At 44.9% G+C, this 15,722-nt stretch overlaps 1 protein-coding gene across 9 annotated transcripts in view; it reads left to right on the plus strand.

Moving 5' to 3' along the window:
• TJP1 (tight junction protein 1) overlaps nucleotides 1-15,722 on the plus strand; it is a 209,110-nt gene that overhangs the window by 151,567 nt on the left and 41,821 nt on the right. For all 9 annotated transcript variants that reach the window (XM_037053769.1, XM_037053760.1, XM_037053761.1 and 6 more), the window contains 6 exons: nucleotides 3,975-4,099; nucleotides 4,809-4,911; nucleotides 10,019-10,295; nucleotides 13,498-13,601; nucleotides 14,176-14,344; nucleotides 15,156-15,303. In XM_037053769.1, the coding sequence (XP_036909664.1) occupies nucleotides 3,975-4,099; nucleotides 4,809-4,911; nucleotides 10,019-10,295; nucleotides 13,498-13,601; nucleotides 14,176-14,344; nucleotides 15,156-15,303 (926 nt within the window). The remainder of the gene's footprint in view (nucleotides 1-3,974; nucleotides 4,100-4,808; nucleotides 4,912-10,018; nucleotides 10,296-13,497; nucleotides 13,602-14,175; nucleotides 14,345-15,155; nucleotides 15,304-15,722) is intronic.

Genomic DNA, 15,722 nt, shown 5'->3' on the forward strand with positions numbered 1-15,722 from the left:
AATTCAGGAAAGTCCCAAATCTGTGCTACTACCATGGCTGCGGATTTTTCCAGAAGTTGGTGTTTGATGCTTAAATTAATGCTAGTTTTAAAAAAGGCATCTGTCTAAAGGGAAATTGAATTAAAATGAAATACTTGTTTTTTAGTTCACTAACATTGATAAAGCAGTTTGTGTTGGGCCCCCACATGGGGGGAGGGGTGTGCCTATTGGAAAACATAGATGACATGTGAATCGTTCCCCAGTATAGCCTTGACCCCCCCAGGCGGCTTTAATGGCAGTGCCATGTGTCTGGTGGGTGAAGTGTGTACATGCACTCTGGGGGCTTGCAGGAGAGCTGGGATGATTTTATGAATGAGATGACATTGAACCTGGAATTTGAAGGCCGAGCTGAAGCTTGCAAGACTGATGAGGTGCTAATGAAGTCCTAGGCTTAGAGGAGACACAAAAGTATAGCTTAATATTGCATGGGCTGTTTAAGCAGGGATCTGGACTTAAGGTTGTTAACAGCAAAGAGGGGCACCGGGGAGCAAATTTGAGTTCTGTTTCAGGTGATTGACACTGAGAGATTTTGGATCTCTGGGCAGTGGAATGACAGGGTCTGGTGGTTTTCAGAAGAACCCTTCAGACGTGGTGGAGAGTAAACCGTAGTGCAGCGGAGGTGAGCAGTGTTCTGTAAAGACCAGATGAAGGACAGCAGAGGGGTGGGGAATGTGGAGTAGTTGGACCATTTGAAGTTTTGGTCACTGCCCTGCTGTGCTGTTCACAACACATTTGAGGCTGGAGTTCTCGGCCCTGGGTGCCTGTGACAGTCACTGGCTTAGTGAGTATGGGGCTGGGCTTCAGACACCAGTGAACATTTCTGAAACTGTTCCACAGCGATAGTTCTCTGCAGCCAGGGTGGGAAACCAGACTTCCTGAGTAGTCGTCAAAAGAGCTGTGGCAAACACTGATTCTGCAGATTTCACGCCCTACTCAGTGCTGGAGCTGCATGGAGGCAGTGATCTGGGCCAGGTGTAAATGCACGGTTATACCCGTGTATGGAATAGCAGAGTAGCCTGGCCTCTTTCAAAAAGCAAAAGAACAGGAAAGAACAGTCCCCTTGTCCACAACCCTGGGCATTTGGGTCCCCCCCCGCCCCGAGTATGTGCACTGACACACAGTCTGCAGTAAATTGTGTGCATGTGGGTTTTCATGTTGTTAGAGATGTGTGTCTTCGGGTTATACTGACAAAAGGTGAGTGTTGCAATTTTGTTAGGTATTGCTAGATTTCTCTCCTAAAGAGCTGTAGGCCCTTCCGTGCCCATCAGCAGGCTATGAGAGTGCCCACTTCTCTGCAGCCCCCCCAAACGAAAGGTGTTGCCTTGGCTTTAATTCTTACCATTCTCTGTGTGCTTTCAATTGGAATTTCTCTGGCTATGAGTTTCAACATCTCATGTGGCTTTGGTAAATTGTTTCATTGTCTTTTGCTTACTTTTATTGCGGTAATGTTGGTTCATAACGTCATATAAGTTTCAGGTGTACAACATTGTAATTCCACGTTTGTATATGCCGCAGTGTGCTCACTACCCAAGGTTTCCATCTACTACCATGCAGTTGACTCCCTTCACCTGTTGTGTCCTCCCTCTGCCCCCTCCCCCTCTGGTAAAAAGCAATCTGTTATCTACATCTTTGAGTTTGTTTTTGTTTTAATATTCCATGTACGAGTGAACTCATACAGTATGTCTTTCTCCATCAGGCTTATTTCACTTATCATAATACCCTCAAGGTCTCTCTGTTTTATCACAAATGGCAAGGTTTTGTCTTTTTTGTGGCTGAGCATAGTGTTCCATTGTGTGTGTAGCGGGGGGGGCTTCTTCTTTACCCATTCATCCCTCACTGGGCACTTAGGTTGTTGTCCTGTCTTCACCATTGTGAACATGGGGGTACATACAGCTTTTTAGTGAGTGTTTTTAAATTCTTTGCCTATTTAGAAGTGCCATTGCTGGATCATATGATATTCTTAATCTTTTGAGGAATTCCCATAATGTTTTACTTGCTGGCTGCACCAGTTTACAGTCCCGCCCACAGTGCACAAGGGTTCCCTTTTCTCCACATCCTTTCCAGCACTTGTTGTTTCTTGTCTTTTTGGTAACAGCCATTTTAACAGGTGCGAAGTGAGAACTCGCTGTAGTTTTGATTTGCATTTCCCTAGTAATTAGTAATGTTGACTATCTTTCAGTGTGCCTGTTGGTCGTTTGTGTGTCTTCTTTGGGAAAATGTCTATTCAGATCCTCAGCCATTGTTTTAATCGGATTGTTTTTTGCTGTGGAGTTGCATGAAGTTTTTTAAAAATATATGTATTTTGGGTATTAACTCCTTATCATATGTATTATTTGCAAACATCTTTTTCCATTCAGTATGTTCTTGTTTCATTTTATTGATGATTTCCTTAGCCATGCAAAATCTTTTTAGTTGGGTAAAGTCCCATCTGTTTACTTTCCTGTCTCCCTTGCTATAAAAACATTGCTAAGACCAGTGTCAGGGAGCTTAGTGCCTGTGCTTTCTTCTGTGTGTTTTATGGTTGCAGGTCCTGCATTCAAGCCTTCAGTTCATTTTGAGTCCTTTTTTTGTGGTGTAGGATAGTGGTCTGGTTCATTCTGTTTGCTGTATCTGTAGATCTGTCTGTCCTGAACATTTCACATGAATTGAATTACACTACACAGAGTCTTTTATGACCGGCTTCTCTCACATGGCATGTTTTTAAAGTTTGTGTATTTCATAGCGTGTATTAGTACTTCATTTTTTAGTGCAAATAATATTCCATTGTAATAACATACCACATTTTATTTATCCATTCATCAGTTACTATTGAACATTTGGGTTATTTCTACTGTGGGGCTACTGTAAATGATGCTGCTATGGACATGTAGGTGTAAGTGTTTGTGTAGAAACATGCTTTCGTTTTTCTTGGGCATATAGGAGTGAAATTGCTGGTGTTCTTCTTTAAGAAGAGTTTTTTCTTTTGTCACTTCAGTAGGCATTGGGGTGGAAGTGAAGGTTGTGAAAGGAGCCTAGTCTCCTTTGGGCGTGGTCTCCCCTGGTGTCAACTAGATGGCCTTTGTCCTCAGGTGCTTTGGGGTGTAGAGTGCTTGGTAGGAAAACCTTATCTGGTTTAGTGCTTACAGGGAAGTTGGTGTTTCTTTAGATTGCTCTGAATTCTTCTTTGAGAATTATATTCTTGATTATATTATATATTTAGACTGCTCTGAGTATTTTTCTTTGAGATTAGGTAATTTTTTTAATAACCTGGAATTATTTTGAATTTTTTCAATTGCAGGGCAGTCCTTAGTTGTTGTGGTAAAGATTTTCAATTCATTTAGAAGTATATGTTTTATTACATATTACACTTTTAATTTTTAATTAAAAGTGTATTTTAAAATGTTTTCTATGATTACTATGTTCTTTGTGTTATACACAATGCTTAAAACTTTATAGCGTACGAGTTCTAAAGGGATTTTGGCATAATTGAAGGAAATTGAAATAGCACTTGATTTTCATAGCTGTTGGTGTTTTATTGTGTCAAGTGGCACCCCTGTATGTACAAGTGAAGGCCATCACTCTGTACGTTAGTGGCCTGTGTGTGGGTAGATCACATTGGGGGCACTGCCAGGCCCCTCAGGAACCCTTTTGCTAATCAGTCAGAGCTACAACTCAGCATTTCAGTGTTCAGAACTTTAAAATGTATGTTAGTTCTTTAAGAACATTCATGTGATTGACAATAGTTTTTACTATTGTCTCGTGTCATTTACTTTATTAGAGACATGCATTTCCACACCAGGATAGGTCATTCCATTGTGAAGTCTTACAGGTGAGTGTGTGCATCACAGATGTAACGAGGTTGTAATGTTTCCATTTCAGTGTTTGTAGTTTGCAGAGTATGACGATGAACAGTTGTTTTTCTTAATAGTAACGTTTTACTGTAATTATCGTTCTAGGCTCCTGGATTCGGATTTGGAATTGCAATATCCGGTGGAAGAGATAACCCCCATTTTCAGAGTGGGGAAACCTCGATCGTCATATCTGACGTGCTGAAAGGGGGCCCGGCAGAGGGGCAGCTGCAGTAAGTGGGTCTCCTCCCCCGGGGTGGCTGGGGACAGGCCCTGGGCGCAGGACACTGGCACGCTGTTCATTTCGTGACTGCCCGGGGAGGCCTTTGCATTCGTGCGAGTTTGTTCTTACCTCAACCCTGTGAGTGGGGAGGAAGTGTGCTGACCATACAGAGAAGGTCCCTGCCAGAAGGAAGATGGGGGCAAGAGCGCCCTTACTCATTTTGGGGTGTTATCCAGCGTTCAGGAGCCTCTCATCTGGAGTTCTGCCCTTGTTATTCAGTGAGATTATCAAATAAAAAGAGGCAAATACATTATTAGCAACAATGTAAGAGTAGCATCAGAAAGGCTAAAAGGAAATTGGAAAGAGAGTGTTTATTATGTTGAATGGAGGAAAACATTTTTAATTTTCAGCTTTGTGACACGGTATCACTTAATGCCCTGTACTTGTACCGCCAGAATTACTTTGTGTATCGTGGTACCTGTTCAGTCCTTTGGGGAAACATTAATGATTTTAAAAAATCAATGGATCTGTGGTTAATTACTTGCTTAAACATGCTTGTGGGAGATCTGAAAGCAAATAGACATTTCCTCATTGATTTGAACACAAATAGATTAATCACCCCATAATTAGAATATTTTTTAGAAGTACGTTGAAAATATCTTTGCAAATTTATCTGTATGTTTCTCTCTAACGTGTTGTTTTGTGACTTCTTTCCTTAGGGAAAATGACCGTGTTGCTATGGTTAATGGAGTTTCGATGGATAATGTTGAACATGCTTTTGCTGTTCAGCAACTAAGGAAAAGCGGGAAGAATGCAAAAATTGTAAGTCTCCTTTACCTTTGATCTAGTGCAGGTGCCAGCTTTATTGTTGGTAACATCCCTGGTGTTGGACGTACCGTCCTCTGTAAGCAAGTGAAATCTGGACCAGGGGTTCTGAAGTTAGCTATCTTTGTAAGAGTGGCTTTGGTTTTCCCCTAATATTGGTGATGTATTTTGTTGCTGGTGTGTTTATTTTCAAAGTTCAGATACTGGGATTTTTTCAGTTGAAAAAGGAGAGGGGTGGCTGAATTGAGTGGTTACTTGCCTCTCTATGGCTTAAGGTTTCCTTCTCTCTCTCTCTCTCTCTCTCTTTTTTTAAGATTTTATTTGTTTATCTTTAGAGGGGAAGGGAAGGAGAAAGGGAGAGAAATATCAATGTATAGTTAGTTGCCTCTTGTGCATTCTCTGCTGGGAGCTGGCCTGCAACCCAGGCATGTGCCCTGACTGGGAATCGAACCACGATCCTTTGGTTCGCAGGCCTGCGCTCAATCCACTGAGCTACACCACCAGCCAGGGCAGTTTCCTTCTCTTTAGGTCTTCTCTTTAAGGTGGAGTGAATCTTGGCATGTAGTCTGTTTGAAATATAAAAGGCAGGAAAAAGGTTTACAGTTGTTCATATGGGAAGGGATACAATAATTAATAAAGAATGAGTTAAGAATAAACTGTGTTTCACATACTGCCAGCTGTAAACCTGCTCCTGTCCCGCCCTGGAGTGCTCTGTTCTGTGAAAGAGTGTGTTGAATGGGCAGGATCTCCATTCCCCTCGGACACAAGTGCCATCAGCTGCTTTCCCAGTCACTGGCAGCAGTTTGAGAGGGGAGGGAGTAGTAAGAGTTTCTTTGTAGAGTTTTTCAGGGTGCACTTGATGACATTGTTTCAGTCTATAGGTAGGCTCTTCTACTTTGTGTTTCTCTGAGAATTTTCTTTTTAACTAAGGGAAAAGAAGTTCCATTGACTCTTGATGTTGGCCTCCAAACGGAAGTAAAGTAGGTGGATGTGACATAAAGGTGGTATTTAAAATGCCATCCACAGTCAGAAATGTGGTAGCTGCTTTGCCCACTTTGCTCGTCCCTGTTTCTGCCCTGTGTGGCCTCTGAAGGGACTGCCGGGGGCACTGCTTCAGCTCTGGGGCACAGAGCAGGAGGAGGCTGGGGGCTAGGTGGTTGTCCTGCCTTGTCCATTGATGACCTTTGACTTCCCAGTGGACACTCAGAACCCAGCAGAAAGGAGAGGCTGGAGGAAGGGAGGGGAGGGCCTTGTGCTTTGACCTCTGGGAGCTGTGGGGGGGCGAGCTGTGATGCTCCCTGGGACTGCGCCCCACAGTTGGGGGCCTCTCGTCTGCGCAGGGTGCTGCCCAGTGTGAGTGCCTCGTTTCCCACATCCCAGTGGCGCCAGGGTTCAGTCAGTGCATTCTGAGTGAGAGACGTCCCCTGTCGGGCGCATTCTCACAACCTCGTGTAGTTGCATTTTTACGCCATCAGTGTGATTTTCAAATTGCAGTGCACACGCAGACTGGCTAGTGGGTGGTAGAGGTTCTCAACAGTTTTGTAACATGAGCTTAGTATTTACAGGAGCATATTGCTAATTTCTATAAATCTAATAAGCTTTAGCTTTCTTGACTTAGTTACTGGTCCTGCTGTTATCATCGTTACTCGCAGTGTTTTCAGACAGTGGCTGTGCGTTCCAAGGCGAGCAGCTTGGGTGAAGTGGGTGTTCTCCCTTCGTGTGTGGCTGTGAGCTCCCCCGTGCCGTCATTGGCATAGGTAACAGGTGTGGCAATGATGCTGGATGTTCACACTTCAAATTTTGAAACAAATTTTAGGGGGGAAAAGACCTACTTCAAAATAGTTTATTTGAATGAAAGACTCAGTACAAAATAAAACAGTGAAATGCAATTACTAGAATAAAATACAGGGTATATGCTTTTATAATTCTATCGAGGTAAATGCTTTTGTAAGCATAATACCAAAGGTAGAACCAAGTGAGTGAACATGGTAGGACAACATAAAAATTGAAAAACTCCCATTTCAAACAAAATGATACAAAAAACAAAAAATGACCACAAATAACTTATACACACTCACAAAAGCAAATGGGCAAAGTACTCATGCAGTATATGTGGTTTGTCCAGTAAAAATCCAGTCATTGTTAATATAATGAGAACAATTCGTGTGATAAGGATGTAACCTGGCAACCAAGGAGAGTGGACTGGAATGCGTGTGTATGAACGATGACGACTTCACTGTGCTAGTCAGTGGGAACAGTACGTGCCATTGAGTGAGGAGTTGTGCCTTGTGGCCGTTGCAGTCAACGTGACTGAACAAGGAGAGCAGCGAATCTGCATCAGATTTTGCATGAAGTTTGAACATTCCTCCGTGGAAACTATTCAGATGATGCAGAAGTCCGTAGTTATGGGCAACAGGATATTGGCAGCTTCATCACGACAGCACACCCACTCAAGCATCACATCTCTTGTGCAGACTTTTTTGGTGAATGTCAAATCACTGAGGTGACTCAGCCCCCCTACAGCCCAGATTTGGCACCCTGCAACTTCTAGCTTTTCCCAAAAGTAAAATCACTTTTGAAAGGGCAGAGATTTCAGACCATTGATGAGATTCAGGAAAATACGAGGGGGCAGCTGATGGCAATTAGTATGACTGTGAGGTCCCAAGCTGCCTACTTCGAAGGGGACTGGGTATCATTGTCCTGTGTACAGTGTTCCTTGTATCTTGTATCTTCTTCAATGAATGTTTCTTTTTCATGTCACATGGCTGGATACCTTCTGGACAGACAAAAGGTTAACATTACAGCACTCTGGTATGCCGATCTTCACAATATAAGTGCAAAGGATACGGATAAGTAAAGGAGAAACACAAATGGGCTATGTATACAATATGAGATGATCAAACTCACTAGCGATTTTAAGCTATTTCATTTGCAGTATTATGCTTAGACTCTCAACTTGGCAAGGATGAAAGGGTGTTGATGAAGTTTGAATCTAAATGCCCTACTTGTTTTCTGAAGGGCAATCTGGCGTTCCATGCATCAACAGTCATTCACCCCCTCTGACTGCACAAAGCCATTCCCGAGAAGTTACTCTGAAGACTGGACCTTGAGATGCCCACCGTGGCTGGCGTGTGCAGTGCCTGTAGCCCAGTGAGCTGCTGCACGGCCACGTGTGTGCACTGCCACGTGCATGCACACCAACCTGTTCACAGAGGTGTCATCTCTAGGAAGGTGTTGGGCCCGTTCATTTGCATCGTAATGCTTTTTAGTGTGTTCAGAATTTTAGTAAAAGTTACACATGCTCACTGTTATAAGCAATATCTATTTCTGTCTTCACCTATCATTAAAACAAAATTAAGCATATTTATGGTAGTTAATTAGTGAAGTACTAACTTTTTAATTTAGTGGAAAAGAAATCTCTTACTGAGCCTAATGCCCAAAGGGCTGTAAGGTTATGAGAATAATTATATCAATAAACCACCATTATAATGTAAAAGCACAGGGAAGAAGAAAGATTAGTAGGCCAGGGAGGGGAAGGGGAAGCTGGTTACTCAGAACTGTAAAAACCAAAACCCATCTATAAGGACCTTGAGGTTCTGGTGGTGGCCAGGGATAAGTTAAGAAAGCCATCTGACAATGAAAGGCCACCCTGGGGTTTTATTCTACACATCATGTGGCAGTGAAAACTTAACATAAATTGATGTGATCCGGTCTCTCCCAGTGTAGAAATGAACAGCAGAAACTGTTTTCTACTGATTAAAACATCCTTCTACCCAGCCTCCCTGTGCCCCACCCCCCCAGAGCAAAAAATACTTGACCAGGCTTCCAGAATTCTACCTTTCCAGCTGATACCGAGGAAAATCCATCTTTGAGCTGCCCCCGGTGCTCCTTACACGTACTGTTCCAACTGCATTGCAAATCTTAGACCTGTGTTCTACGTCATCATTTCTACGGGGAAGCCTAAGGCGTAGAAATAGTTTTCTTGGGTTCGTTGTCCATGTGGGTATGTCTACTGAATATTTAGAGGGGAGAAACAAAAGAGCTCAACATTTCAGAGGTGTGGAGAATCCTGTCAAGTACAGTGAGTTTGTAGAGGAGCAGCAAAGTGTGGAAATGCAGCCATCAAGGGGGAAGGTAGTTGAGGACTGGAGTTTGTCACGGCGGGTGACTGAGGGTCAGGAGGAAGCCATTCAAATACCACATGTGACGTCTCCTGCCACCGTGGGAGGTGCTGAAACCAGGAAGGGGGTTGGCGGGCTGAGAGAACGAGAGAGGATGGAGGGATCGAATATGAGATAGGGAAGGTTTCAAGAGATGAAGGTGTCAGAAGTGAAAGGTAGTAGTGGTGCCCAAGGTCTCAGACCCTGATGGAATCCGATGTGGCTCAGTGTGAGGGGGCCAAGTGCAGACCGGGCACGGGAGGCCACTTAATCAGGAAGTCATGCATGTAGATCTTGAACTACAGAAAGTGAAGGAAATACGTGGACAGGGAAAATCGAACAGTTACCGGAGTCATCGAGGAAACAAAACCTGAAGAAGCAATTGACATATAGACCAGAAATTACAGACTGGAGGGATGTGGGACTCACAGCAGGTTGTGATGGTGCAGTGTGACAGGGTGTTAGCTCATGAAAGGGTCTCTTTGAGGTCCAGCAGGACCGTCATGGGCCCGATACCAAGGGATTCTCAGATTTTTAAAAAATCAAGTTGGGCTTGCAAGTCTGCTCTGGTTTGGTAGCAGGTACAGTATATTTTTGGTATTGGAGTATAGTGCCCCATTTTTTATTGAAACCACCAATAATTGTTAGTTTTCCTTTAAGCTTGTGATAGTACACTTGAAAGATCTTTCTGAATTAATTAAAATAAGGACTTCATTCAGCCCACTATTCCAAATTTGCCCTGTTGATCAGGAGAGCAGAAAACACAGCCATTACAGAAATGTATTCCTTAGTAATTTGTTACAATTGTGCAGTATATCTGTGATTTATACTTGGTTTAATTAATATGGCACCAGAAAAATGTACTTTTTCTTTCTCTCAAGACCTGAAGGCTCCTATGATATGCAAACCAATCAGCTTCTTTTATAATCTGCTTTTACCTGTAGACCATTCGAAGGAAGAAGAAAGTTCAGATACCTGTCAGTCGTCCTGACCCTGAACCAGCATCCGAGAATGAAGAAGACAGTTACGATGAGGAGGCACAGGACCCTCGGAGTGGCCGTGGGGGGCCAGGCAACAGAAGGAGCGAAAAGAGCTGGGCGAGGGACAGAAGCGCTAGTAGGGAGAGGAGTTTGTCTCCGCGCTCTGACAGGCGGTCTGTGGCGTCCAGCCAGCCTGCCAAGCCCACCAAAGTCACACTGGTGAAATCCCGGAAGAATGAAGGTATTCTGCACCAGCCTGGTGGTCGTTGGCACGGGGAGAGCAGAAAAGTCAGTGGAAGTCAGCGTGCCATGCTTCGTGTGTCTGCTTTTGTTGCCCTTTGCTGTCTTCCTTCTCGTGCCCTGCTGCTGTGAGGCAGCTCCTGTTACGTCAGGCTTCAGAAATCACCTGTTTTCTCCTCTGGAATCGTCCTGTTGTAGCAGACAGTGCTTCAGATAGATTGGCCATGGTCGGACTTAGGATTTCTTGTGATTAGAACAGCCAAGTACAAATCAGACTAACAAGAAAGATCACGCTGTGACCAAGTTGAAATGCAGCGTTTTAGTTAGCTGTTAGGATCAGTTAAGTAGTAGCAGAACCCTGGAGATAAGTCTTGTGTATTGGAGGTGGGGTGGGTGGCGAGTGTTTTTTAAAATGGAGAGAGATTGGGGGGAAGGAGCCCCTTATAGGGCATTTCTCTGTAATGCAGGTCTCAAAGAAATGGGAGTGAAGACCAGCTGCCTCCCCTCAATCACGTTTGCTAGAAATGAATGAATTGTGGCCTCATCCTGCCATGGGCACATCTAGCCAGTGCAGGGAAGCGTTTACGACCCATCATTCTGACGGGGAGGTGTAGAGCAAGAATACTCAAAGGCTTGCCTTGATATCCTTTGCCAGACCCTGACGCACCCCTTCCTAGTCCTCCCTCCCCGACCCGCCTCTGCAGTGGGCTTGCCCGGCCACACTCTGCAATTCACACTCCCTCTGTGCCCCTCTCGGTCTGTTCTGTGCTGCTCTGTAAACTGTTCGTGCTAAAACAGTGGAAATGGTCAGCCTTTGTTTCAGTTGTGTTGTACACTCACTGCTCCCTGCTTTTTGAAATAATGTCTTCTGTTGGCTTTTGTGATACGGCATCCTTTTGCGGCTCTTCCTTTTTTTGTATCCTTGGCAGGTTCATTTGCCTCATCCTACTCTTTGTGTTTTTAGATTTCTGTTCTGGAATCTTTTCCATTTGACACCCTCTCTACCGTCTTTGTCCCAGCTGCTGAGAACAGCAGCATGGGAATTCTCCGGCCAGAGCCTGCATGTGTGACCTGTGAGCCGGCTGACTGCCGGCCGCGTCCTCCAGGTGTCTGCGTAGGTCCCCAGACTCAGCACACCTCCAACGAAACTCCCTCTCCCTCTTAGAGTGTTTCTTAGTCTTTCCTGTGAATCATTCCACTAAATACATTCCCAGCTCCCTGGTGTCTCAAGCCTGTCACAGGTGACGGGGTAGTTAATCTCGACATTTTTCCCTTCACTGTCCTATGCCCAGTTAATGCGTCCAGGCTTCCTAAACACCACTCTTAACAGCCCCACTCTGCCTCTCCCCTCTGCCACCACCTTCCTCCAAGATAGCATCCTCTCTTTTCTTCCAGCTTTATCGAGGCGTAATGGACATTGTATATAAATTATAAAATTGTATATCTCAAGGTGCACAACGTGATGGTTTAGTGTACATGTACCTTAAGAAATGATCACAATGAACATATCTGGCATCTCACAGTTAATCAAGTGTGCACACGTGTCCATGTGCTGAGCACCATCATTTCTTTGGTGGGCTTGTCCTGTCTCGCAAACTAGTCTCGGTCCCTTTTTGTGGCTTCTGCAGACTCGCCCACAAAGGTGATCCTCTGCGATACTTCTCCTTTCATATCTGTCTGTCTGTCTATCCGTTTCTGTCTCTCTCATGACTTCTCAGTCCCAGCTGCTCTGCCCTATGACTTCAGCAGACCTAAAGCTTTCCTTCACGTCTTCGGGTGCATTCGTTTGTACCCATCTATCTTTACCACCTCCCCACAACAAACACATGCCACAGCACACACACACATGCATGCACACACGTGCACTTCAGCCTCCAGGTTTGGTGTATTTCCCCTTGAATATCTCTCAGGTACAGTTTCGGCTTGAGGACAGTAGTCCTCCATGGAGGGGGCCTCCCCGGAAGCCTGTGAGAAGGGAGAGCTTGCTGCCTGCCCACCCGCCCACACTGCTAATTGCTGTGCTGACATCTCCCCCTGCTGACCGTGGGATTCACCAGGGTGCAGCTGTTCTCTCTCATTTGCTGCCTTTTAGCCACAGTTCCATGTTTTACCCAAGGGAGTACTTGGAAAGAGTGAATAAATTACTACATAAGGAATATTTGGGAGTCATCTCCGTATTGATCATTTGTAGCTTTTGAGTATTGAAAATGGAGTCTCTTCTCCGTACTCCTCTGTGGTATGACAGCCATTTCTAAAGCATGTGGTCAGTTGTGCGGATCCTGTAGAAAGTCCTTTTCTCCCCCTGGTTCTGTCCCTGCTGTCAGCACTGTGTGTACATTTCCCGTAAGTTAAACTACCTGGTGGAACTTCCATGACTTTGAGTAGCAGGTCTCTTACCTCATATTAAAAGGTTTTATGTTTCCAATCTTGGTTTCTGCTTTATTTTAAATAACGGTAAGACTTGGAGTCCTTTCCTCCCTCCTGGCAGACTGGAAGCATCCTTTTCCTATTGACATTAGGTTGCAGTCACTGTTCTGGAGAGTTTTCTGGATACTTCTGGTAGTTTCCTCGACTCTGACCAGCACCCTCACCACGGACGCAGTCACTGTGGCCTCATTCTTGACTGCTTGGTGGATTGTCGGAAGGAAGGGAGTGGCACTGTTAACTGCAGCCCAGACCCCTCGGCTGGGTGTCGCCTTTTTTTGCTCCGCTGCGGGGTAGTGCGCGCCGATCAGCGCTCTTGGGCCTGTTTCCCTGGTGCTGCAGGTGTGTGCAGTTGGAAGGAAGGGCTTCTGCTGCAGGAGCTGGGAACAAAAACGGTCTGTGCTTGGTAACGCCTGTCAGCACTAGAATCGTCCACCTTTCTGGAGTTTGTCCAGAGCCTGGCCAGTTTGCTTTTTAGAATTACAATCATTAAAGCTTCTGAGAAGCTAGTGTGTCAGTACAACCTGGTCGGACGGACATGGCCTTCTCTTTGGGGCTTGTCCTCAGTTGGGAGAGTGGGGCCTGGCGTGTCAGTCTTGTGTGGTTTTCCCGGGACACCGCAGGCATGCTGGCGATGGGAGGGACCAGTGTCTGTGGGGCCGAGAACAGCCTCGTCCCGGGTGGTGCGTTGGGGCTCTTCCGGCCATGATTGTTCATCCTGCAACTCTATTGAAGTGCTTAGGATTTTACACTAAGGACATTTAAATGTATTATTTCAGAGTACGGTCTTCGGTTGGCCAGCCATATATTTGTAAAGGAAATTTCACAAGATAGTTTGGCAGCAAGAGACGGCAACATCCAAGAAGGCGATGTTGTTCTAAAGGTACACGCTCTTATTCTTGAGTTTTAATAAACAGAAAACATGTTCTAATGGGACCATAGAACTTCTGCTCACGTTTGAAGTAATTTTCCAGAAAGAACGAAAAATCAGTGTTTGCAGGCTGGGTAACTTGCCACAGTCCTTTTGTCTCTGTCACCACTGATGCCTTTCTTTATGGCTTAGAGTCCTCCCGAGAGAATTAATTGCTGCAGATTTATATCAGTCACGAGTAGGAGCTGCTTTGTAGATACGTTTCTTATACAGTAAGTGGCTCTGACAGCTGCTCTAGATACTGTTGAAATGTTTACTTTGTTAATTTACATTTAATTAATAGAAAGTGACAGGCTTTTGGGGGAGGGACTGGGGGATGCTAGTTTGGGTTTTCTGACAGAGAAAGTTCAGACGAGATTTGATTATTTCAGGGAGGAGGAAGACTTTGCTGATACAAGGAAGTGTGAAGAGAATGCGTTGTTTTACAGCAAGCCAGGGAGTAGTGTAGCTGTTCCTGTTTACCATAGACTCACGTGAACATCTGCGTTTGTGTCATACGCTGTCACCCTGCACTTTTCTGTTGCAGATAAATGGTACCGTGACAGAAAACATGTCATTGACAGACGCGAAGACGTTGATAGAAAGGTCGAAGGGCAAGTTAAAAATGGTGGTTCAGAGAGACGAGCGGGCCACCCTGTTGAACGTCCCTGACCTGTCCGACAGCGTCCACTCTGCCAACGCCTCCGAGAGAGATGGTGAGTGCTGCTCTGGGGGGCGGGGTCCTGGAAGGGACCCCTCCTTACAGGGCCAGTAGGTTGGACACGCTGGAGCAAAATGGTTTTCTTCATGCAAGCCACCCTCAGCATCCAAGAATTATAAACACGTATGTGGTTAATTTCACTTTTTCCCACTTTGAGAAATAATAAGCACACATCACTGAGTAAGTTTAAGGTGTATAGCATGATGATTTGATTTGCGTATATTGTGACGTGATTCCCACGTACGTTAACATCCTCATCCTCTAGATCCAATAAAAAGAAAGGGAAGAAAGGCTTCTCCTTGTAAAGAGAACTCTTGGAGCTGCTGAGAACTTCCTATGTGTCGTTCTGTGGGGTTGTCCGTTGTCACTGCGTCATACAGGGACACCCCTCGTAGTTACCTACTTTCTAACTAGAGGTTTGCAGAGGCTTCTGACCACCTCCCTCCATTTCTCCCTTCTCCCACCCCCAGCTCTGGTAACCACTAATCTCATCTCTTTTTCTGTGCATTTTGTGGGGTTTATTTTTAAGAGTCTACATATAAGTGAGGTTGGACAGTATTTGTTTGACTTACTTCCCTTAATGAATGCCTTCAAGGTCCGTCCACGTTGTCATGATGTAGATGTTTTCCTGTGGACAGCACACCAGTTTTGATCAGCGGCTGATGAAGTTACTGCTTAAAGCAACCATTTTACATGAAATTATATTTAGTCGCTTATCTCCATTGTCATTGGAGTCATGCCTTATAGGATATTTTATGATACTCGTCTCATGGGAAAATAAATGGCACTTTTATTTTATTTCACAGACATTTCAGAAATTCAGTCACTGGCGTCAGATCATTCTGGTCGGTCACATGACAGGCCTCCCCGCCACAGCCGGTCACGGTCCCCTGACCAGCGGTCGGAGCCTTCTGACCACTCCAGACATTCTCCACAGCAGCCCAGCACCGGCAGGTAATCACACCATCAGTTCACGGTGAAACAGTCCCACGGGCTTGGTGCGTGTCTCTAGTCTTGCTTACAAATAAAACTACAAGGATAGATTTTCTTCTCATTGTTGTCTTTTGAAGATCATATCTGTTTTTCTTTATCAGTGTAGGTATTTCTTATCTAGAAAAAGAGATCAGTCAGACTTCTCCTGAAAGGGTCAAAGAGTAAATATTTTAGGCATGTGAACCATACACTCTCTCATCACTGCTCAGCTCTGCCTTTGTAGCACAGAAATAATCAGAGACAGTGTGGAAATGAGCAGGCATGGCTGTGTTCTGGTAAAGCTCTGTTTGCAACAAGCCGGCCTGTAGCTACACTTTGCTGACCCATTGTGTTGGAAGAGGCCAGTGAGCTTCCATGCTTCACTGCTTGGGAGAGCTCGC

Source organism: Sturnira hondurensis, unplaced genomic scaffold (genome assembly GCF_014824575.4).
Source record: "Sturnira hondurensis isolate 20B ecotype Veracruz unplaced genomic scaffold, ASM1482457v3 Scaffold0007865, whole genome shotgun sequence".
NCBI classification, from domain to species: Eukaryota; Metazoa; Chordata; class Mammalia; order Chiroptera; family Phyllostomidae; genus Sturnira; species Sturnira hondurensis.